Below are 19,755 nucleotides of genomic sequence, written 5' to 3'. Positions count from 1 at the left end.
ACCCCCTTGTGTGTCAGCTGCGGGATTCGAACCCGCGACTCGTCACCGACCCAAGTGGGCGAGGCTCAAATCGGGACTTATCTACCAGCGAAGTGACCAACTACACCAGCCGACCGAGCGATATAATTATGCAGCGGAATCTTAATGGGAGGCCGTCGCGGCCCGTTCGCACTGCAAGGCTGTTCCAAAACACCTGCAACACACAGCCAACAGTCTCTCCTCATCCAATCAAACCAGGTTTGATGCTACCCATCAATGTAGAGAGAAAGTTGGAGGCGCATCAACCGAGGTTAGGTTGACAGGGGCTCACGTTGATCATCATCCTGATTGGGCTCGAAGTTACCGTTGGACTGCGCCACATTCAGATGTAGGTTGAAACCCCTGAAAGGCGGCCGGGGCTGCAACATGCATGACCCTGTATCTAATCATTCACAGGCGCTTAACTTCTCCAGGAGACTATCTTGGTTTCTCTTATCTTCCATTGCCACCAATTAGTCGTGGGGTAGATGCTCCCAGAATAATACAGGGTTGCGGAACCGGCAACTCCAGGTTATACACCCAATTATGACTCTGTGAACAGGGAAAGTTCTACTTGCAATACGCCGACAGCCGCTACAAACGACTGGAAAACAACATCAGATGAATGATTAAAGCATACAGTTCGTCTATTCTACGGGCATCTTATGCGAGTCATCAATACTGGATATCAACCATCATGCAACCCAGCAATATGGCCGGCTGCCTCAGAATCCGCACAGGGAATTTACTTCATTCAACACCCTTGATATATTCATGCCGTGGTATTTCACTTCATTGTGCCCATCGACCAGAAACTTTAAAGCGAAGGTATTTACTGCAGTTTCCACTTCCCGCTTCACTTATCATTGGTGTATCTCAAAGTTCTTTATCTAAAAGCATGTATCGTAACTTCTTTAAGTAAGCAAGACCATCAACGCACCCCTCATTATGGATGATATGTCATCCTTTATTCCAGAGAAATTCGGGCCTGGCCTGAAGGGGGAGGTGCAAAAGCTGGTCAAAGAGATTCAATCGCTATCCCCCAACCCCGCAGCCCCTTGGAAGTTTTTCAACCAGCAGCAGCGGCTTTTCCAGCAGAAATTTCGTATTCTACTGCCGCGAATTAAGGCTGAGATGTATCAGTCTCTAGATGAATATTTTATCAAAGTCGAGAGCGGCGTTTTCGGTGCGAAACAAGACACGGCGGACGATGACCCATCTGGCAGTTCACGAGATTCCATCGAAGAACATTCCCAACATGATAAACCCATGGAAAGCCCACACCAGAGGGCGCCAGTCGCCGAGATGGGATCATTCGACTTGGATATAAGAAAGAAGTTCGTCACGATGGGAACCCTGGAACCTACTTTGCCGATGATTCCAGATCAGAATGAGCCTGTTTGGGTTACCAACGACAACTTTAGACCTTCGGGCCATTCCAAACGACCTGCAAATGACGTCAGATCCTCGAATGAGCCCAAGAAATGGAGTAGAATCTCGAAGAATGTGAGTCGCTAATTTGGTCGTCCAAATACCATACCCGGCTGACTCGAACACTTGCGTTCTTCAGAATGAAAGCCTCGACACCACTCTCCCGATTAGGATGGAAGATACTAGACCTGGGGAATTTGCTTTCAGGTATGAAGGATATACAGGCGTATACTTTCTTCGCTGCAATCTGCAGAAATGCAAAGACGTGGAGGGAGATGTCGTCTACTTCACCGAACATCCCTTCCGGAGATTCGACGAAAGGGCGGGGAAGCACTTTATGAACGGCCATAACGTGACGACCAAAGACGAAATTTTCAGGAGGTTTGCACACAGAGGTAAGACGGTCCAACGTTTAAAGTTGGCTGGTCGTGCTAACTCGGACCAATAGTTGTGGGTACCTCTAAGCAAGGTCAGTTAAACCGCCACGGAGATGAACTATTTTCGTTGCTTACGCAAGTCTGTGTGGAAATTCAGAAGCGCTAATCATAGGACGGATATATAGGTCCTATACCGAAAGCCGATGATCCAGAATCATCTCCTTCCCCCATTGACGAGACGGTGTACGACTTCACTTCAAGACCAAGCACTACACCTACAGCTAGAGACAAGGGGAAACAGCCAGTTAGACCTAGCGGGGTGTCGACTGCGACCCACCTCTCATGCGAAGGATGCCGACAATAACGGGCGATCCGAACAGGATGACTCCGAACTATTTGAACCCGAAGATCCTTAATCTTCCAGGAATTTCTCATCTTGTAACGTTTCTAAATTGGGGCGAGAGCAAGCCACACTCATCCGAAACGAAATAACACTCACCGCTTGCACGATTGACATGTGGTACGGATATACTATTCTTTCCTTTTCTACTTTTTCTGCTTTCCGTTCTTTTTCTTCTTTTCTTCTCCCTTTTGGGGGCACCAAGGATTATGAGACTATGATACTATACGATAAGAATGTTACTTTAGTGGCAATACTCATCAGGTACAAAATTGTCAAGGACATTGTGTTCCGGAAGCGGCCAATGAACGGGACTTTTTGCTTTTTTCAGGTTCAACAGGATAGAATTTTCATAGCACTTGCAGGTAGAGCTATCGTGATTATCAATTCCATTGTCGCCTGTGTGAGCAACTAGCTTCCGTCGCATTACCCCTATTCGCCCTCCAGGGTAGCGCTAGCAGCAATCTCCCTTGTCAAATCTCTTGGCATTGCCTATTCAGTGGACTCAGGACATCTCCAGGGTATTAAACCTGGTCATGCTTGATTACATGAAATACGTGGGCAAGTGTGGCCTCAGGTCTGGAGATGTACAGGCACTCAGACACGAACTAGTGTATTTAGTGACGCCCCGAGAGCCAATTGGGCAATTCTTCCGTACACACGTTCAGTGTCAATAAAGCCCCCAATGCTGGGAATCCGGCAAAATATACTTGTTGTTGGTTATCGCGGTCAATTTACTTGAGTATGTTGTCTAAGTGACATGTACTTCGGTACTTCTCAGTCGTGCAGACAGGCAGAAGCCGAGCGTCACGCTAGCCATTTTGAATTATGCGGCAGCACCTGACGATGCAGCAAACCTTCCAACTTTACCTTTTCAGTGCTCAAGTGACCATCAAATCATCCAATTCGAACTTCAAACATTCGCTTTCTAGACTCAATCCGCTATCTTTCAATCGCGGCTGCACCTTCTATATCGCCGGCACTTGGTTATCGCATCACGGCTTTACCCAATTGGGCAGATGCAGTCGCGGCGCGCCTAGGACGCAAAAGCCATGTCAGCATCCCGGCAGGAAGACGGATACACCGTGCACAGCGCACCGCCTTCATTCATAGAAGCAGCAGATAAGAAAAAGAATCAACACCACACACAAGGAACTCAAGTAGATGAAGGAAGAGACGTTTCCCCAGACACAGACGTATTCGGCGCTGGGTACCAAGACGATGTGCTCCCCTACCATGCCGCGGACGAGGACACGCAAGACCAGGTCGCTCCATCGCTGAAAACGAGATTCGGCAGAAGAGCATCTTGGCGGTTTATTCTCGTGATCACTCTCGGTTTCTTCCTCGCGACATGTCCGGTACCGAAACGGAATATGCCGTTCTACATGTGGCTGGCTCTAACCACTTTCACTGCGTCCCTAATGTCATCCCCATTCCGAGCTTATGGCAGGCCTAAGAAGCTCGTCAGAAGGATACTCGTAGCGTATTTGGGGTTCTTTCTCGCCGTGTATGCCTTTTTCGGAGCTGCTGAGGAGATCCACATCGACTTTTGGCGGCAGGGTCTGTTCTGGTATCATGGGCTCAATCGTTTTCGGCCGGGATATCTCGCGAGGTCGCTAATGGTCGTGACTGGATATCACATGCAGAAATCAAGTGGGTTGTATGCCCGGGGTCAGATTTTGAGAATGTACCTTCTGTGTTTTGTATGGGTTTACGCCGACGTGGGTCTTACTACCTTTGATCTTGCTAGAGGGAGGCAACAATGGTAGAAGCAGCAATCTTCGGGGAGTGTGTGTGAAGCAAGAAACGAGGCTGAAATTGTGCTATATGATATGTCTACGCAGCTGCTATTTGACTTGAGCCAATCTGATGACTTTTCATGTGACACAGCTTAGTTACAAGGAGCGTATCAAATGAAAGACCAATTTGGACCCCTGATGATTCAACTTCTCCAGTGTTGGAGTCAAGGTCATGGCGGGATATCGGCAGTAAAGATGGCTATGGCAAGTGTTGTTAAGTTATTTAACAGCTTTCATGAGTTGGTGAGCATTCTTTCATTAATGGAAAAAGTCTGCCAACTTGAATCCAGGTCCTGTGAATACACCTAAGCGCGAAATGCATGCTCAACTAAACCCGTTGTCACCAACCCAAGCACGGTCGAAACGCGAAACCTGGATGAACTCCAATCCTCACTCAAAGTGGACCTGAAGCCCCACTGGCTGCCAAGGGACCTTCATGTCATGGTCAACAGCCCATTGCTTGACGGCATCGAAGTCCCGACATGAGTGCTTCGCCATGCCAGAAGTGACGATGTGGAGACCGTCTGGTCTATACTTCCACGAATGCGTGGTTATATCTGAGCCACACAGGAGTGCTTCTCTAAGAGCCTCAACACAGTGGTCTAGAGTACCGAGGAAAGTCAGCCATCACGCAAAGGACTGGATGATACAAGTGAAATAGCTTACGTACCTTGGTGCTCGACAGCGGTGTCCTCGCTAACATTGTATCGTTCCATGAAGGACCCGTAGTGCCCAGGCCAGACGAGCTTGCGCAGCTCGTCCAGGCAGTGCAGGGAGTGGAAGATCTCAAGAGTGACGACGTAATGTCCGGGATCACCCTTGATCTCCACAGTTGGGTCTGGCAGCAACTTGGCTTGGCTCTCAGGAACTCGGTTGAGGAAACTGTATGATTTCATCCAGGCGTGGTCGACTGCAGGAGATGGCGGGCCTTGGAAAGTGCTACGTTCGTCGAAGCCGTTGCCGAAAATGGTTTCCTTGTAGCGTACTACATCTTGGGCGGGTGCTGAGATGCTCACGTCAGTTACGGTTTATTTGCAACCTGGCACAGGGATAGTGGCTGACAGTACACAAGCTGAGACTCGAGTGGACAAGCGTCATGCTTCTTGGATCGGGTGATGATGGCGGACCAGAAGAGGGCACACCCAGTGAGCCAGAAGGAGGCAATCCAGACATTGCATAATAAGTTCTTGAGCACCCGGGGCCTGGACGTGCGTCCCGCAACGTGATGGATTTGGTCAGGGTCTAAATCAATGCACTGGCTCAAGGTGTCTGATGAATCGCTTAGGAGACTGTATTTATGTTCCTTGAAGAAGTCTGGCTGCGCCATCAGGAGGGAAAAGAGTAGAGACAAGCGCTACGCGATGATAAAATTGTGTTGACACGTTTAGATGTGGTTTGCGAAAATTGAATTACTTGAATGGTCTTAAGAAGTCGACGAGAGCTGTCGGGTCAATGAAGTATACGGTGAGATTCGAAGCATCAGTGTGGCCGGCAGTTGATCCTGAAAGAGTCTCGAGACTGCAATCATCGGAGGAAGCATGTTTTTAACCATACCACGAGTCCTTCAACTAGGAGAAAAACAGTGACAAGTCATTACGAGCTGCGGGAAGCGACAATTTGGGGCACGTAGCTCGACCGAGATTGAGAGATATGGATCTCGGACAATCAAGATCATGACAAATTATCGCAGATATTGTCAAGATGTCGTGATGCGTAACCCAACGACAAAAAGTCAATGCGGAAGAAGCAGTCGTTTATTCTATAACGCGTACGAATCAATAGTTTCACGCAGGGATTTGGTTGCACATATCTGTTGCAAACACTAGTAGTAGACTTGATTATGTAGCCCAACACGGCCTTTAATGGACGAGTACTGAAAGATGGAATTCGTAAAATTAGAAATCCCATCCGGCCCATTAACGAGTTTCCTAGTTCGACATTCGGACCCCAGTGGAGTGGTTCGTGACGCATTGGATGGATCATCACTCACCTTTAATCCCTGACTTCTGTGGTCAATTACAAGGCTGCATGGGAATGATCCGCTCACGTGATGGCCTATCCTAGTAATACCTCCATGGCTAATTCCACTGACACCAACGATCTTTCACCAAGCCTCCCGTGGCGGCCCAAGACACCCAAAGTGGCAGTCAGAAAATTAAAAAAAGGCTTGGCCGACTGTTTTACCAAGTGTACCGAATCTATTTATTTCGAAGGTGGTTGATGGGGAAGTCATTGCGCAAATTTGTCATTGGACGGCCGTCAGGTCGTAAGATAGAGATGTAGATTGCCAGGCCGTTGGAGGCTGCAGAGGACAAATAAAAATACAGAATGTATATTTTCCATGCATGAAGGAGGTTATAGTTGAAAACATGGTTACGGCATTGTCGGATGCAAACCACAACCACCAACAGCACATGACAAATAAACCGGTGGGTTAGACTGCATATCGGGATTGAATTGTGAATCACCCTCCATGATTAAATGACAGGGAGAAGACTCATATTATGCCACACACTCGTCGTCTTGCTACACTATCAGCTCTCTGGAGTTGTCCATGTAACCAACCAATTTCACAATTATGCAAGAGACTGAATGAGAACGCAACATCCTGCCTCACATCGCCGATTTACAGTCGTCGTCTCCGCCAGCATGGCCCTGCACCATTCCAGGTTCGGAATTTCTGGTGACAAATAGATAGTCCGGTAGTACCCCCAATAGCACTCATCGCCTTTTAATATATCTTACGAAACTGTTCGCCCCTGTGAGACAGCAAAAGCCTAAACATATAAACAAGCACATCTCCGTTTCATTTGACACTTCAGTCTTAGCAAGCATATCTCTGAATCACTGTCCCACCTCTCCCTGCACGACCCACACGAAGCTCAGAATTCAATTGTTTTTCTTCACCATGCAGCTCCAAAGCATCTGCGCCCTCCTCGCCCTCCAAGCGGCCAGTGCATTGGCAGCTCCCGCCGTCGCGGTCGGTTCTGACCTTCAAGCTCGCGACACGGCCTCCGAAAACTCGTATGGGTTCATCATCGACTCCACCAATGAAAAGCGTGACACCGCGTCCGAGAACTCCTACGGGTTCGTCATCGGGCCCCCGCCCACTGATGAGAAGCGAGATAGCGCTGGCGAGGACTCATACGGCTTCATCATCGGGTCAATCGGAGAGAAGCGTGGAGTTGCTGCCGAAGACAAGAGGGATATTGCTGGTGAGGGCTCCTAAGGGTTTATCATTGGATCGTAAACGATGGCACGCATGGTGAGTGACTCGACATGAGCCAACTTCAAGTAACTTATTTGCATGGCTGACACTTCAAAGAGGGAACGGCTGGAAGTCATAAAGGGCTGTTTAGAAAAACACTTACCGTGGAAATTTCAGAGGTTGGGATAACAGTAATGGGATCAAGGTGGATGAGTTGCTCTTTGAAGGATTAGCTTGAGGCGTCGGGAGCTTACTTACTATTATTGAGCTCGTGTTTCTGAGTGTTGCTTAACTCTCTTGACTTGCAATCCAAGCATGTATCAATCTGCCGTAATTTGTTCCAATCGCGATAAGCGGCTGAGCTCCGCTCCTCAAGCTACAAGACTACGTAGGCAGCATGGCGTGCTACATAACTCAAGATACGTGAGTGATAACTCTCGTCCGTTAAACGGCGCCAACTACTTCCAGTGAGTTGTAACTATCGAAAATATGTAGTCCAAGTTCGGATTGACCCCGTTATATCCAGAAAGCCAGCATAGCCTGATCCAAATTCTCTCGCCCCCGGCGTTCCCATCCCGGACTTTCGTCCAGAAGCCTCGTCAGTACATGTACCTCGTTCCCCATGTCCCTGTATGCTATTTGAAAAGGTCATTGACAAGGAAAAAAGGAAACAAGAAAAGGGAATAGGTATCAACACACTTCACATCGAGAAAAGCATTCGAAATCATAAACAAGGAGTCGTAGCCACATACCAGAGACGGCCCAGCATCTTCCATCAACCTTTTTGACTCACTTGAACTCGTCCTCCACGTACGGCCTGATCAAATAAGATGGCTGCTCTTTCAATCGACGAGTATTATGATCCTTGGCCGCAATTTCCTCCAGGGTAGGCAACTCAAAATCGCTATCGCTGTCCGTGCTATCGAAGAGGTTCTTGGTGGTGCGCGTGGCATTTGGGGGACTTTTACTGTTGTCGCGAAGGGAGAAGAGGTTCGGGCTGTCGGATGCCCCTGGCTGCTGCTTTTGCTTGTTTTGCACATAGGGGCTTGTGGAGGAGGCCGACTTAGCAGTGCCCGACGCGGCCCGACTGGCAAGAGGAGTCGTGGGTTTCTCTGGCTGCTTGCCCTTGTCGCGCCCTGCAGTCGGGCTGGTCGTGGGCGATGGAGCTCCGTTGCGCAACCGATTGGGCGTCTCTGTGGATATAGGCGAGATATCTGGTTGTTTGGATTTGGGTGTGCCGAGGTTACCTAAATATTTCAGCCATTAGCTTCTGGAGTTGAACGGCGTTTGATGGTGGCCAGGAACTGTTTCTGGGAAACTCACGTGTTGAGGCTGCACCTATGACTATACTTCATTGTTAGTGGCTGATTGATACACGCGAATGGCGGTGGCTCCTTACCTCGACGGGCATACCTGATCCAGATTTCGTCAGGGTCTTTAATGTTGTGAACCTCACCACCAAAGTGGTTGAGTGCTCTGTTGTATTTAAAGGGGTCGGCTTGAAAGAAGAGAGGTCTGCCCTTTTCCTTGCACTTGGTCAAGTTGCAGCGAAGAACGTAGAGTTCGCTCGAGTCCTTGTATCTGAAGATGCATTCACCCCTGTAGACGTCTATTATCTGAACGGGGTTGGTCGTAGGCTTGTCGTTATGCGAGGTTATGTTAGTCAAATTGCGCGTCGGAATCGGAAAGACACATACCTTCGAGGCAGTCTTGACTCGTTTATTGGACTCTTTTGATGCTTCTGGGTCGTTGTTTCGCCGCTTGCTTGTACCGGCCGCTGAGGTAAGAATGAGAGTGCTCGCTGCGCCAGTCGCCCCCACGGTTTCTTTTTCCACATTGTTGAGTTCTGGGTCGTGCTCCGTCGCGGGGAGTGTGACTGACTTTGCGGGGCTCCTCATCCGACCGCAGGGAGATTCCATGGGGGCTACGGGTGCTTTTGTTTGCGGCGTCGCAGCAGAGACCCTAGTAGGAGTGATAAGGAATGCATTCGAAATTGGCCGTGGCGTGATTGGAGGTGACCTCCAAGTCGACAATGCAGCAGTCCCATCGCTGTCGGCTTCTTGGTCGAGCTCATCAAGCATCTCATCGATGGCGGCATGGAGCCATGGCCGGCATCGCTGCAGCAATTCACGGCAGTTTTCCACGTAAAGATGTTGCTGCTGGCGAGATAAAAACCATGGATTGCCGTCGCCCGGCTTGATGGACCAGATTGCCTCATCTCTGGCTTTTTCTAGTAATCTTAGACCTTCGTGCTTGAGTTTCTCGGCAATTGTCTCACGGAGCGTGATTGAAACGAAAGTTCTGAAGGTTGCTTCGAAGGAGCTCAGGGTAGGTGCACAATCCGATGTCGACGCCTCGTCCGCCATTGTCGAGAAGATGAACGACGGTGGGAATAGAGGTATCACAGCGGGTGTATACGAATGGCGACTTAAAGAAAGTGTGGCACATGGGATAGTCCGGGTTTTCGACTTGGATTAAGACTTGTGTTATGACCACGTTTCTGTGGCAAAGAAAAGTAAGTCCAGGTGCTAGATGGGGGTGAGCCAACGGCAGTTGAGAGGATCTGAAGCGTGCAACAAGTGCTACTTATAGCGAAGTGGGGCAATCCAGTAGTCGGGGTTTAGAAAAGATGCGACAGTGCGTTGAAGAAGCCAAAAAAAGTGCCTGAATCAACCGGTTTATAACCTGCTGGGTCCTTGTGCAAGGGGTCCAAAAGCTGTTTCTCATGAGGCAACCGACAAGGTATCACAACCCCTCATGGCCGGGACTTCACCCTTCAGCCCACTCAATCCGGAGCATCTGCCTCGGCTGTCAATGCTGCTCAGCTTCCTTCCAAGGCTTCGAAGCACATCAATGCCAAGAATTATTCGTTCTATGTTTCGACGGAAACATGAATGCTGGCAGTGTACGTCTCAACTGTGAGTGCCCCTGGTCGGCCTCGGCCTTAGGCTGTCTTGATCGTGGACTTGTTCATCGGCCTTGTCTCCAAACCTCGAGTCGAAGTTCGGACTGGGCACCCCAGAAATTTTGGACTTGACAAATAAAATTGAAACCTTTGACGCTGAGTATGACCTATGGGGTTGTTATCAAGACCATGAGCGCCTTCTAATGTAAGGAGGTGAAGAGGTGGTTTCCCGAGTGGCGCCTCATGCGGGGTGATCAGCTACGCCTCTACCCCTGCATGCGGCGAAGCACCAACAGCATAATCTACAGCCAACCAGCTGCAACTGTACATTGGGCCATGAGTCGACTTTCGGCCTCGGCCCAAGAGGCCGGTAGCCAAGTCTCGTGGGAAATACAGTGGATAAACAACCCAAGTATCATGTCAGTTGCAAAAACATAACTCGAAGCGTACTAATGACAAGTCTTTGAAACCCTCATATAAATCGCGTGAAAGAAGCCCAGCATGTCTGCGTTGAGCGTCGTGCCAAAGGCCTGGTGACTGACTATTGCCGTGGAAATTCTGAAAGACGGTCTATCGTCCCGGTCCAGAAGCTCAGCGCTTCGGAATATGGAGTCCGCCACTTAACAATGTAGCCCCTGTATGATTTTCAGAGAATTTTAAACTCGGGTACTCTTTGCTCTTAAAAGTGCTACAAAAAGACAATCGCCAAACACCGCTCTAAAGTTCATTAATGCATTCTGAATAGTTGGGCTGGGGCTGTGTGCTCGTAGGTACTACTTTGCTTTTGGATTGAGGCTGCTGAAACGCAGCACTGACAATTCCAGTAATGGAGATGAAATATCTCTCTGACGAGCTGGCCGACCTTGAAGTGGACTATTTCGAGACGCACAGTGCGCTTCTGATGGTAGAAATTCCGGATCGAGTGTGCAAGTCCTTTGGAGTTACAAAGCCGAGCACCCACATTCTTGACCAAAATAACGTGGCTAAAGTAGGAGATGGCATTTTATGCTTGATAGATCAAGCCAGGCTTAACTTCTATCCCCTGACAATGTGTTGGTATGGGTTTCATTCCTTGAGAGAATCATCTAAGTCAGAGCACACATTTTACTTGTTTACTGTGGGAAGTTGTGGCCTTAGATGTAGAGGGGTACAAGGCAGACAGGCACGCGTTGCAGTATTTAGAGAATACAGCCCCTAATACCGGGATTCCGAAATTTATCAGTGCCCTCGGGTGTCACATAAATAAATACAGAGACAACAACAGCTGTTACTTTTGGCCTCAGACTTTCGTGGGAAATTTGCGTCATGGGAGTGACAATTTTGAGTTCTTCTCTTATTTGATACTAGAATGCATTTTCCATCTTCTAACGGCCAGCTTGACACTATTTCTAAGAGTCGGGGTCGATTAGGGCATTTTCCTACAAGGTTGCTTCCGCAAAGAACTCGTCAACTGATCTTAGACTGAACTCCTTGTTTGACGCCTCGACCACTCCACCAGCAAGCGTATCGTTAGCCCATAGTTGAGAGGCGATGGGGGGACTTTGCTGCATCAATTTGACCTTCTCGTCGGAGTAGAACTCTACCTTAACTTCTGTCCCCAGAGCTTTGGATATCTTTTGTGCCAATTCACCAATAGTAAGCTCATCCACAGCTAGGTCAATCTCCCGACCGGAATACTTCTCAGGATAAGATATAGCGGCCGCGACAACAATCCCCACATCCGCGGCATCGACGAATGCTAGCTTTGTGGTAGGCTTATAGGCAACCCTGAGGACTCTGTCTTGAGCGAAACCAGGAAAGCAAAAGGTGCTCAGAGGCGATTGAAAGTTCTGCAGAAGATGCGTCGGCCTCACAATGGTCCAGTGCAGGAAACCTGCACTTCGAACGAGATTCTCAATGGCGTGCTTAGATAACCAGTAGTCGTACATGGGATGTTGAGGGCCCCAAGCTGTGAAAGTTTCGTGTTGTCCGGTCTTGACCGCTGTCGAGCAGACCATGGCTGAGACTGTTGGCGAAGATCGCGCTGCTGATATCGTATTTTTGGCCCGCTGGAGAGCTTCGGTGCGGTTTAGTGATGATGGGAGGTTCAGGAAGACGGCGTCCATGTTCCGCATAGCGGACTGTAGGGAGTTTGGATCGTCCAAATCGCCCTGCACCAGAGTCGCTCCTAGCTCTGCCAAGGCCTTCGCAGCCGGCGATGAAGGGTCCCGGACGAGGGCGTGGACTTCATGGCCGGCTTTTAGACAATGACGGACCACACCGGCTCCTTGGTTGCCCGTTGCCGTTGTCACGAGGACTTTTGTGGATGATGACATATCTGTTGTTTCTTGAGTTTGTGTTATCGAGACTCAAATGCTTGCGTTTGGCGTTTACGAATATGTGTTTGAAAAACTCAACATGGGTCGCGGCAGACAGTTCCAGCAACTATATGGAAAAGACGACCACGGAAATTGAGGAAAGGTGCGGCTACATAAATAAGCCACGGAGACTGGCCATGATGACAGAGGTATCCCAAGTAGATCCATTCTACTACTTAAGCTTGACATGATACCAGCTAGTCACTCGATCTCGATGACTATGCGGGTTAGTGATATCTGACGGTCAGCTTCTGGGGTAAGACGGCGCTATTCGGAACGATCGGCATGATAGCGAATGCCAAAGGCCAAGGCAGATGCTACGTGTTGCCAACCTTCCTAGTTTTCGCGAAGTGGATGATTTGTCAGATCTCATATTTAACAGCTAATATGATGACATTCTGATAGAGTGAGTCACTCACCTTTTGGCCGGGTGATCTAATAGGAATAAGTTTAATGCTACCACCAGGATGGTGTTGGACCAAATTGACCGTCAAAAGACGAGGAACCCACTCGCTGTAGAATGAGGTATTTTTGGTAGTTATAAGGTCTGACATATGGCTCCACCCGCTCCCGTATTTAGTTGTGCAATGCAGAGAAATGGGTTCGTATTCATTTCACAATGTACTTTACAGTAATAGCAACTAGGATAGGATAGTTGGTGCAGCTCTCCACTATACGTAACGTGCGAGCCGAGCTAGGCGTGGGCACCGTTGCGGTTGTAATATATACCTTCACAGTTATTAGACCCCCGTTACTGAAGATATAATTGTGCAAACGCCCATAGCCTACGAGGATGCCACTGAACTTGAGTTTGGCTTGGTATATATGTCGGTAAATACTACACGATCGCCCAACCGTAAACCATCTGATCTATAGAGTACAAATAAATAATTTCTTGAAGATAGATCGGCCGATAATTGTACACCCATCCACTAGGCAGCAAAGTTAGCCAACTGCCGAGTCTCGCTGTATTTCACGCTCATGCAATCAATCCTTTTGGATTGATGTAGGCATTGAAGGAGCCTCAGATCCACCTTCGACTACAGCTTCGACACCCTCTACTGCACAGGAACCATCAACCGATCTACATCAGGCCCCCAGCCGTCTCCGACCCCCTCAATGACCACTGTATTCCCACTCCCGCTCTTTAGCGGCACATGCAATGTACTAGAACTCGGATCCGCTCCATTCGGCAAGAACGCCACCTTCCTCCCTGTATCCCCATTAACCCTTACATTCGCATACCTCGTCTTATTATCCCCATTCATATACTTAATCCTGACCGTGGTAACCGCATCGACATCGCTCCTCACCCCGGAGAAACTCACAGTCCCCCTATCCAGCCCGCCTATATACCCCGCCGCCAGCTTATTGGAGCACCCGCCACAATCGACATTCCGCGCCTTGCCCCCATACGTCGCCGTCTCGCCCTCGTAGCTCGTCTCCGCGGGCGGTGAGGCCCAGCCCGATGAAGCTGGGGCCCCGTTGAGTATGTTGGGGACCCAGGAGACGAAGTTCTTCATACTGACACCGCCCGTCCCGGTGAAGGTCAGCGGCAGCCAGACGTAAGTACTCGCCATGAGATTACTGCTAACCCAACGGTCTCCCAGGTAGATAGCTGAAGTGTCGCTCGTCTTGAGCACGTAGTTGGTTTGTGAAGTATACGTATTGCTTCCCTTGTCCGCGAAAGTAGCCCACGATGACCAGCCAGACGAGAGGTAGGTTGAGGAGCTGACGACGTTGTCGTTGGGGTCCCAGCCGGTGAGTTTGCTACCAAACATATAGTAGCGCCCGTTGAGTTTTATCAGGGCGGGGGCTTCGATGTGGTCGGGCCAGAGGTAGATGTTGGAGGTTACGGTTAAGTAGTCGTCGGAGAGGCCGACGATGCGGAGGCCGTTTTGGCGCTTGGGGGGATTGGGTTAGAAATATTGCATTATTACGCGGAGACGGCGAAATATACTCACATCTTCGGTTAGCAAATACCCCTTCCCATCGTCATCTTTGAATAAGCCCATATCACGACTCTGTTTCCCGAGCGGTTGGAAGCTGGTCCTGTATTGATACTTGCCACACACCTGTACACAAAGGAACTCCGTCAGCCGTACTCTCACGTCGCCAAATAATAGTCCTACTCACCGTATCGCCCACAGCAACCCCAGTCTTAGCATCCCCGTAGTTGCTGCTATCAATGTGCATCCACATCACATACTTCCCTGTCTTATCATTAAACAGCACCTTCGGCCTCTCAACAACCCGATTCGGCCCTAGGTCCCCAGAGCTACCCTGGCTAAGCAGCGCGCCTACATATGTCCACTGCACCAGGTCCGTAGACGAGTAACAGTTTACATTTTGGAATGCCGAGCCTCCGGTCTTGTCCTCGCCGACGAGGTAATATGTCGAATTGACCTTGATGATACCGCCTCCGTGGGCTTGGAGGTGCTCATTGTTGGACTGAGATCGTTGTTAGCTGAGCAAGATCCAGGTGAGGTTGGTTGGTTGCATGGTGCATGAAAAAGGGGGTGGGCTCGTCGGCCAACCACGCGCCCATCTCAACACCTCATTTTAGACTTAAAGATGGCAAACGCGCGACTCACCGTTGTCCAAGTGCCCCCAGGAACCACTTGCAGACTGGCGTTGACGACTGGGATTACCGCCGCCAGCGCGAGGCACAGGAAACGCATTATGACCGCCATGTTCCCACCTTCTACGTTGACAGAGTTGACAAGATTGTCCGCAGACTACAGTATATGACAAGGAGGTGGACGACGTAAAACTTATATGCAAGGACCGCAGATGTTATGTGTTATTCAAGGCAAACGCAATTTAATTCCGGACGGACCCTTGGGCCCGAGATGTTTGGAGATCTGCCGCGCTGCACCGCATTCAACGAAGGATACAAACCCAACTCGGCCTTCGGTCCTCTACAGGAGACGGAGATGTAATTACCAAGTCCAACAACGCTGGTGCTCAGCTAACCTTTGGCTAACGACATTCTAGTTTTCACAAGCAGTTGAATGAGCGGCTCTGGAATGCCCATGTTGAACATAGACAACCTTTGTAGAAAGATAACATGCCAATTGCCGGTACCTGTCTGCGGCTAAAGTGCTCTCGAACCCAACGATGGAATAGACCAGTATTTCAACCATATTAATCCCCACCTCGCAAAACCAGTCGACAACTAGGATTAATTGCCGAACTTCATCCAAAATCACTACTCTATAACATCCCATTGTTGGGAGCTATCACGTGAGGTGTGACATATGTGTAATATTCATGAGTGTCATCTATCTAGGGCATCCCAAGTTGGCTATCGTAATTGACCCCCGTTAAACCCAGACATCCCATTCCATCCCCAAAATCCCAAACCGGATATCCGCGGGTTCTCCCTCCCGTATTAGTAACTCCGATTTTGAATAGTAAAACAATAAGCCGCCGGACCAGCCGAAGCAACACCTGAACCCCAACCCCATACCGCCCGCATCCATGTTGGGTTGACTCATTCTGAATGCGACCGTTTCTGCTGCTCCTTCCAAAAAAATCCCCGCCTGAGTCTTAGTTTGCGCAGGGCGAAGGCAAGACGGCTTTGTTTAGAATGATAATCGAACTGTGACCTGTAAAAGGCCTGCGCCTTGTCCAAATCTTCGACAAATAAAGCAACATGATCCATCCCGGTCTGATCCATGGGTGGCTGAATAAATGCAAAATTAAAGCTCCCGAGAGTTCGTTCCAATAGTACAAGCGAGGTGGCGTCGAAGTGAAGATACGCAGAAAAAGGTTCGTGACTCGATGGTGAGTGCCGACCTGGAGTATCGAAAATCGGAAGGATATATGTATCGAAACAAAGTGGTATCAACCCCGTACCAACCGCCGAAACGCCGCGCCGCCGTATGATGAACAAGGATATCGTCAAGCACCCAGGTGAGACGACAAACTATTGTAGGTGTGGAGAGGGCGGTTCCACCGATCTGTTGGTCATGGTCAACCACCTTTACCAACCCTTCTTCCTGGCGAATCGTTTGTTCAGCAGCGCCAGTACTTTGGGGACGTTGAACTGCACGTATTCAAGATCCAAATCATCCTGGTTGTCTTTCTGCATTTCGAGTAGATCGTCGAGCTTGAGATCAAGCTCAAGAAGACCTCGGTTACGGCCTAGTGGACCCGTTAGATCATTACATGGGGGACGGATGGGTATATGGTTCTGGGGACTTACCCTTGTAGTGTAAGGAGATGACGAATGTTCCCGGAAGAGGACTGGTGAAGTTGAAGTAGATATTGGCCCTCCTATTATCCGGGACATTACTCTTCTGTATAACACCTTCCTTTTCAAGCTGTTGATGGGTGAACTTGTACGGGCCGAGCACTTGTTGCTTCTGCTGTTTTCGTCGGGTACCTTCTGACTGGCTTCGCACATTATGTAGGTAGCTTTTGTATGTCTCAAGCTGGCCCACGAGGTATGAGTTGTGATCCCTGATGGTCTTGTACACCTCTTCAAGCTTCGACGTCTCGAGGATCACGCCATCTTTCAGTGAGCCAAGATGTTGCAGCTCCTGCTCGACTTCGTCCCTCAGTAGACTGAACTGGTCTGATTTATCAATGACCCGCATCTCCTGGAGCTGACTGAGAAGCTCCATGGCCCTAATCCCCTTTCGGACCATTACCGCGTCGTTCCTCGAGGTGGCGGCGGCGTCGGCGATCCGCTCCAATCGTAGCGGTCGGCGTGCGACAGAACTGTTGGCCGGGATTGATCGCATGACTTGCACAAATATGGACTTGGCTTCCATGAAAAAGATTTCTTCCTGAGTGATGTCCAGCGCGGCGGTCAAGTTATCGATGGCGGTCTCCCAACGACTGAAAAGGGGCAGATTAATAGCTCTGTTCTCTTTTCGGGGAACCTGGGCGGGTCCAGGACCAAGTTCCGATATCATCAGCGCCAGGTGAGAGTTCTCGTCCTTACAGAGTTCCCCAGTGTGCTTCTCGATCAAGGAATGCATGGCGTAAATTTCATTCAGGGTGATTGAAAGCTCCAAATCCTTCTTGGAAAGAGCGACATAGTTGTCCATCTCCAGACTCTCGTAAAAGTCTTGCACCTCGCACAGGTCGAGCATGAATTTGTTGACGCGATCTTTATTTTGTTGAATAAAGGGCTGCAGCTTCGCCATGTATGGCTCCTTGGCATACGAAGGCTTATTTGCCAAATTTTGCAACATCTTGGCAATGAGCGTCAGCGTTCTCCTCGGGCGCTCGGCCGGTGGGCCGTCAATAAGCATGTATGACTTGGGCGTGACGATGGCCGGGTTGATGAAGCGCAGGAAGAAGAAGCCACCAATGAGGGTGCAGATGACCTGGTCGTTGGCATCTGGGTACTTCCTCTTGGTCAGGCTACGGATTTGCTTGCAAATCCATCGGATGCCGTAGGGCGCCTCGTCGAGGCCGTCGATGATAGTCGTCAAGAAGCCATTAGCAATTTCGGTCAACATCGTCAGCCTCGGTTCAATGATGGCCTGAACCTGGGCGTTCTCGGCGGCCTGCTCAGCAGTGATCCCCTTGGGCAATGACGCTGGTAAACTGCCGGTGTCCTCCTCAATCTGTTCACACATCCTCTCGTACACCTTCAGCGGGTTTATCTCTAGGTCCAGGTCCTTCAATTCAATCAGGCTGTTGATTCTATCGGCAAGAACTGATCGGAGAAAACTTTGGCCGGGCCCTCTTCGGGTGTAGGTCGTCATCATTCGCGAGACCGGGGTGTTGGCGCGTAGGAGCGAGGAATATTCGGGCGTGGTATCAAACTGGTAAGTGAGAACGGACTGCGGATGATCGTATCAGCCAGGCTCCCTCATTTCAAGGACTAGTACCTACCTGAAACATAGTAAGCAGGAGATGCTCTTCGCGACTCTCGTACTGGTTTCCGTAAATGGTGAACATGACGGTCTGAAGAAGCGAGTCAATTTCGGACATAGACACCAGTCGGCAGAGATGCGCGATGTGTCGTGGCTCAGACTGGAGCAGGAACAACAAGTTTCCATATTTCTGTGTCTTGTCGTCGTTCGGGAAGGCGCCTTCTTGCAAGTCCGTTGCGTCTTCCAAATGGCTGGCGACTTCGTTCTGTTCCTCCAATGCCATGCGATTTTGGATGAGTAAGGCGATTCTCGAGTCGAGATAGCGAACATCCTTCTCGAGGACAAAGTTCTTTTTTGATTGTGACGAGATTTTGGATTTGAGATCCCGTAATATTTTCTGGGCTGGAAGTCGTCGACTGATCAGTACAACGCCCGTCTACCAAGGAAGGCCGCATGCACATACCTTTGGCTAACTCATCTTCTATTTCGAGATCCGTCTCGTTGGCGGACATGGACATGTACAGCGCGGACATGGAGTACCGCTTGGATTGGCGGGCGGATCGCGATCCATCGTACGAAGACATTGTGTTCTGGCGGGAAATTGGCTGGTAGGAGGAAGACGAGGCAGTTGAGGCCCGGGAAGGTGTCTGCAACATGACTGACATGTTTCAGTCAATAGGAGGCACTCTGGGCGAGGAAACAACTCTTTGCCCAGTGTTCCCAGGGCAGCGAGGTACGTTTCCTCCTAGCCAAATCGCGAGGGGTCGCGAGTCGGCGTGATGTCGCGGAGGAGCGGCAGGGCGGATCTCAGTCGAGGGGTGCCGCGGGGATCGGTATAGCGTTCGATTCGGTATTCGCGGCTCTTCGATGTATTATGGTAATGATTATGGTAATGTGCGTTAATTGACGGTGGTGATAATGGCGTCAAGGGGAGATCAATCGAGATACCGAGGTGCAGCTGGCAAGAGAAAAGAGGGCTTTGCAGTTGTGGTGTTGATGTCCCGGTGCGCTCCAAGTCTGGCACTCGACACTGTTTCGACCGTTTTCGCCGTGTCAGGAATAACAAGGGCCTGGAATGGAGGACAGGGGGGGCCAGCGTTTGAGCACTCGCCGACGGGCCAGCGAGCGCCACAAGTCGATAACGTGGGAGGCCCTGGATGGTGGTCAATGCCGACTGAGATATTCCTACTCCAACCGTTAACTCGGGATCCCCGTCCCAAATAACGGAGCAACAGCAAAGCTTCGACGTCAGCTGCGCCGATAGTGCTTGACCGAGACCTGATAGGCCGGGACCAAATTGGAGGCTCGGGGGCAGCGCGTTGAGGGTCGGGGCTAGTCAGGCAGCAGATATGTCGCTATGAGCGAATGGGGGTATCGATTGATGCGTGGAGTTTCAAAAATAAAAGAAACATCCAACGCAAGA

General features: G+C 49.9%; 8 protein-coding genes and 1 non-coding gene across 9 annotated transcripts; 3 read left to right on the top strand and 6 right to left on the bottom strand.

Annotated features, from left to right (window-relative positions):
- Nucleotides 1-11: 11 nt before the first annotated feature.
- On the bottom strand, nucleotides 12-114 carry BCR38DRAFT_t309. Its single transcript has one exon. It is a non-coding gene; the product is annotated as a tRNA-Thr (tRNA).
- Nucleotides 115-494: 380 nt separating this feature from the next.
- Nucleotides 495-1,992, top strand: BCR38DRAFT_527287 (uncharacterized protein; the record flags this gene model as incomplete). The annotated part of the gene is made up of 4 exons (XM_040865386.1): nucleotides 495-846; nucleotides 1,162-1,524; nucleotides 1,589-1,844; nucleotides 1,898-1,992. The coding sequence occupies exons 1-4, from the start codon at nucleotides 793-795 to the stop codon at nucleotides 1,990-1,992; spliced, it is 768 nt and encodes a 255-aa protein (XP_040711552.1). The 5' UTR covers nucleotides 495-792.
- Nucleotides 1,993-3,063: 1,071 nt separating this feature from the next.
- Nucleotides 3,064-4,158, top strand: BCR38DRAFT_446447 (uncharacterized protein). Its single transcript, XM_040861091.1, has one exon. It carries the CDS (start codon nucleotides 3,279-3,281, stop codon nucleotides 3,993-3,995), a length of 717 nt encoding a protein of 238 aa, XP_040711551.1. The 5' UTR covers nucleotides 3,064-3,278; the 3' UTR covers nucleotides 3,996-4,158.
- Nucleotides 4,159-4,415: 257 nt separating this feature from the next.
- On the bottom strand, nucleotides 4,416-5,198 carry BCR38DRAFT_413057 (uncharacterized protein; the record flags this gene model as incomplete). The annotated part of the gene is made up of 3 exons (XM_040858786.1): nucleotides 4,416-4,627; nucleotides 4,696-5,028; nucleotides 5,168-5,198. The coding sequence occupies 3 exons, from the start codon at nucleotides 5,196-5,198 to the stop codon at nucleotides 4,416-4,418; spliced, it is 576 nt and encodes a 191-aa protein (XP_040711550.1).
- Nucleotides 5,199-6,769: 1,571 nt separating this feature from the next.
- BCR38DRAFT_68799 (uncharacterized protein) lies at nucleotides 6,770-7,401 on the top strand. The gene has a single exon (XM_040865562.1). It carries the CDS (start codon nucleotides 6,934-6,936, stop codon nucleotides 7,252-7,254), a length of 321 nt encoding a protein of 106 aa, XP_040711549.1. The 5' UTR covers nucleotides 6,770-6,933; the 3' UTR covers nucleotides 7,255-7,401.
- Nucleotides 7,402-8,022: 621 nt separating this feature from the next.
- On the bottom strand, nucleotides 8,023-9,599 carry BCR38DRAFT_489093 (uncharacterized protein; the record flags this gene model as incomplete). The annotated part of the gene is made up of 4 exons (XM_040864360.1): nucleotides 8,023-8,480; nucleotides 8,557-8,577; nucleotides 8,633-8,870; nucleotides 8,931-9,599. The coding sequence occupies 4 exons, from the start codon at nucleotides 9,597-9,599 to the stop codon at nucleotides 8,023-8,025; spliced, it is 1,386 nt and encodes a 461-aa protein (XP_040711548.1).
- A 1,957-nt stretch (nucleotides 9,600-11,556) lies between these two features.
- Nucleotides 11,557-12,453, bottom strand: BCR38DRAFT_460623 (NAD dependent epimerase/dehydratase; the record flags this gene model as incomplete). Its single annotated transcript, XM_040862432.1, has 2 exons — nucleotides 11,557-11,627; nucleotides 11,679-12,453. 2 exons carry the CDS (start codon nucleotides 12,451-12,453, stop codon nucleotides 11,557-11,559), a joined length of 846 nt encoding a protein of 281 aa, XP_040711547.1.
- An 810-nt stretch (nucleotides 12,454-13,263) lies between these two features.
- On the bottom strand, nucleotides 13,264-15,176 carry BCR38DRAFT_376651 (glycoside hydrolase family 43 protein; the record flags this gene model as incomplete). The annotated part of the gene is made up of 4 exons (XM_040857351.1): nucleotides 13,264-14,399; nucleotides 14,460-14,570; nucleotides 14,632-14,946; nucleotides 15,090-15,176. The coding sequence occupies 4 exons, from the start codon at nucleotides 15,174-15,176 to the stop codon at nucleotides 13,554-13,556; spliced, it is 1,359 nt and encodes a 452-aa protein (XP_040711546.1). The 3' UTR covers nucleotides 13,264-13,553.
- Nucleotides 15,177-16,483: 1,307 nt separating this feature from the next.
- Nucleotides 16,484-18,997, bottom strand: BCR38DRAFT_413052 (GTPase-activator protein for ras-like GTPase; the record flags this gene model as incomplete). Its single annotated transcript, XM_040858785.1, has 4 exons — nucleotides 16,484-16,644; nucleotides 16,706-18,299; nucleotides 18,352-18,734; nucleotides 18,796-18,997. The coding sequence occupies 4 exons, from the start codon at nucleotides 18,995-18,997 to the stop codon at nucleotides 16,484-16,486; spliced, it is 2,340 nt and encodes a 779-aa protein (XP_040711545.1).
- Between the last annotated feature and the right edge of the window lie 758 nt (nucleotides 18,998-19,755).

Source organism: Pseudomassariella vexata (genome assembly GCF_002105095.1).
Source record: "Pseudomassariella vexata strain CBS 129021 chromosome Unknown BCR38scaffold_15, whole genome shotgun sequence".
Taxonomy (NCBI): Eukaryota; Fungi; Ascomycota; class Sordariomycetes; order Amphisphaeriales; family Pseudomassariaceae; genus Pseudomassariella; species Pseudomassariella vexata.
The sequence above is the reverse complement of the archived record's forward strand: the minus strand, read 5'-3'. Positions and strand labels throughout refer to the sequence as shown.

Excerpts from the sequence above, each read along its gene's own strand:
- BCR38DRAFT_446447 (XM_040861091.1), top strand. The coding sequence starts at position 3,279 with ATGTCAGCATCCCGGCAGGAAGACGGATACACCGTGCACAGCGCACCG.
- BCR38DRAFT_68799 (XM_040865562.1), top strand. The coding sequence starts at position 6,934 with ATGCAGCTCCAAAGCATCTGCGCCCTCCTCGCCCTCCAAGCGGCCAGT.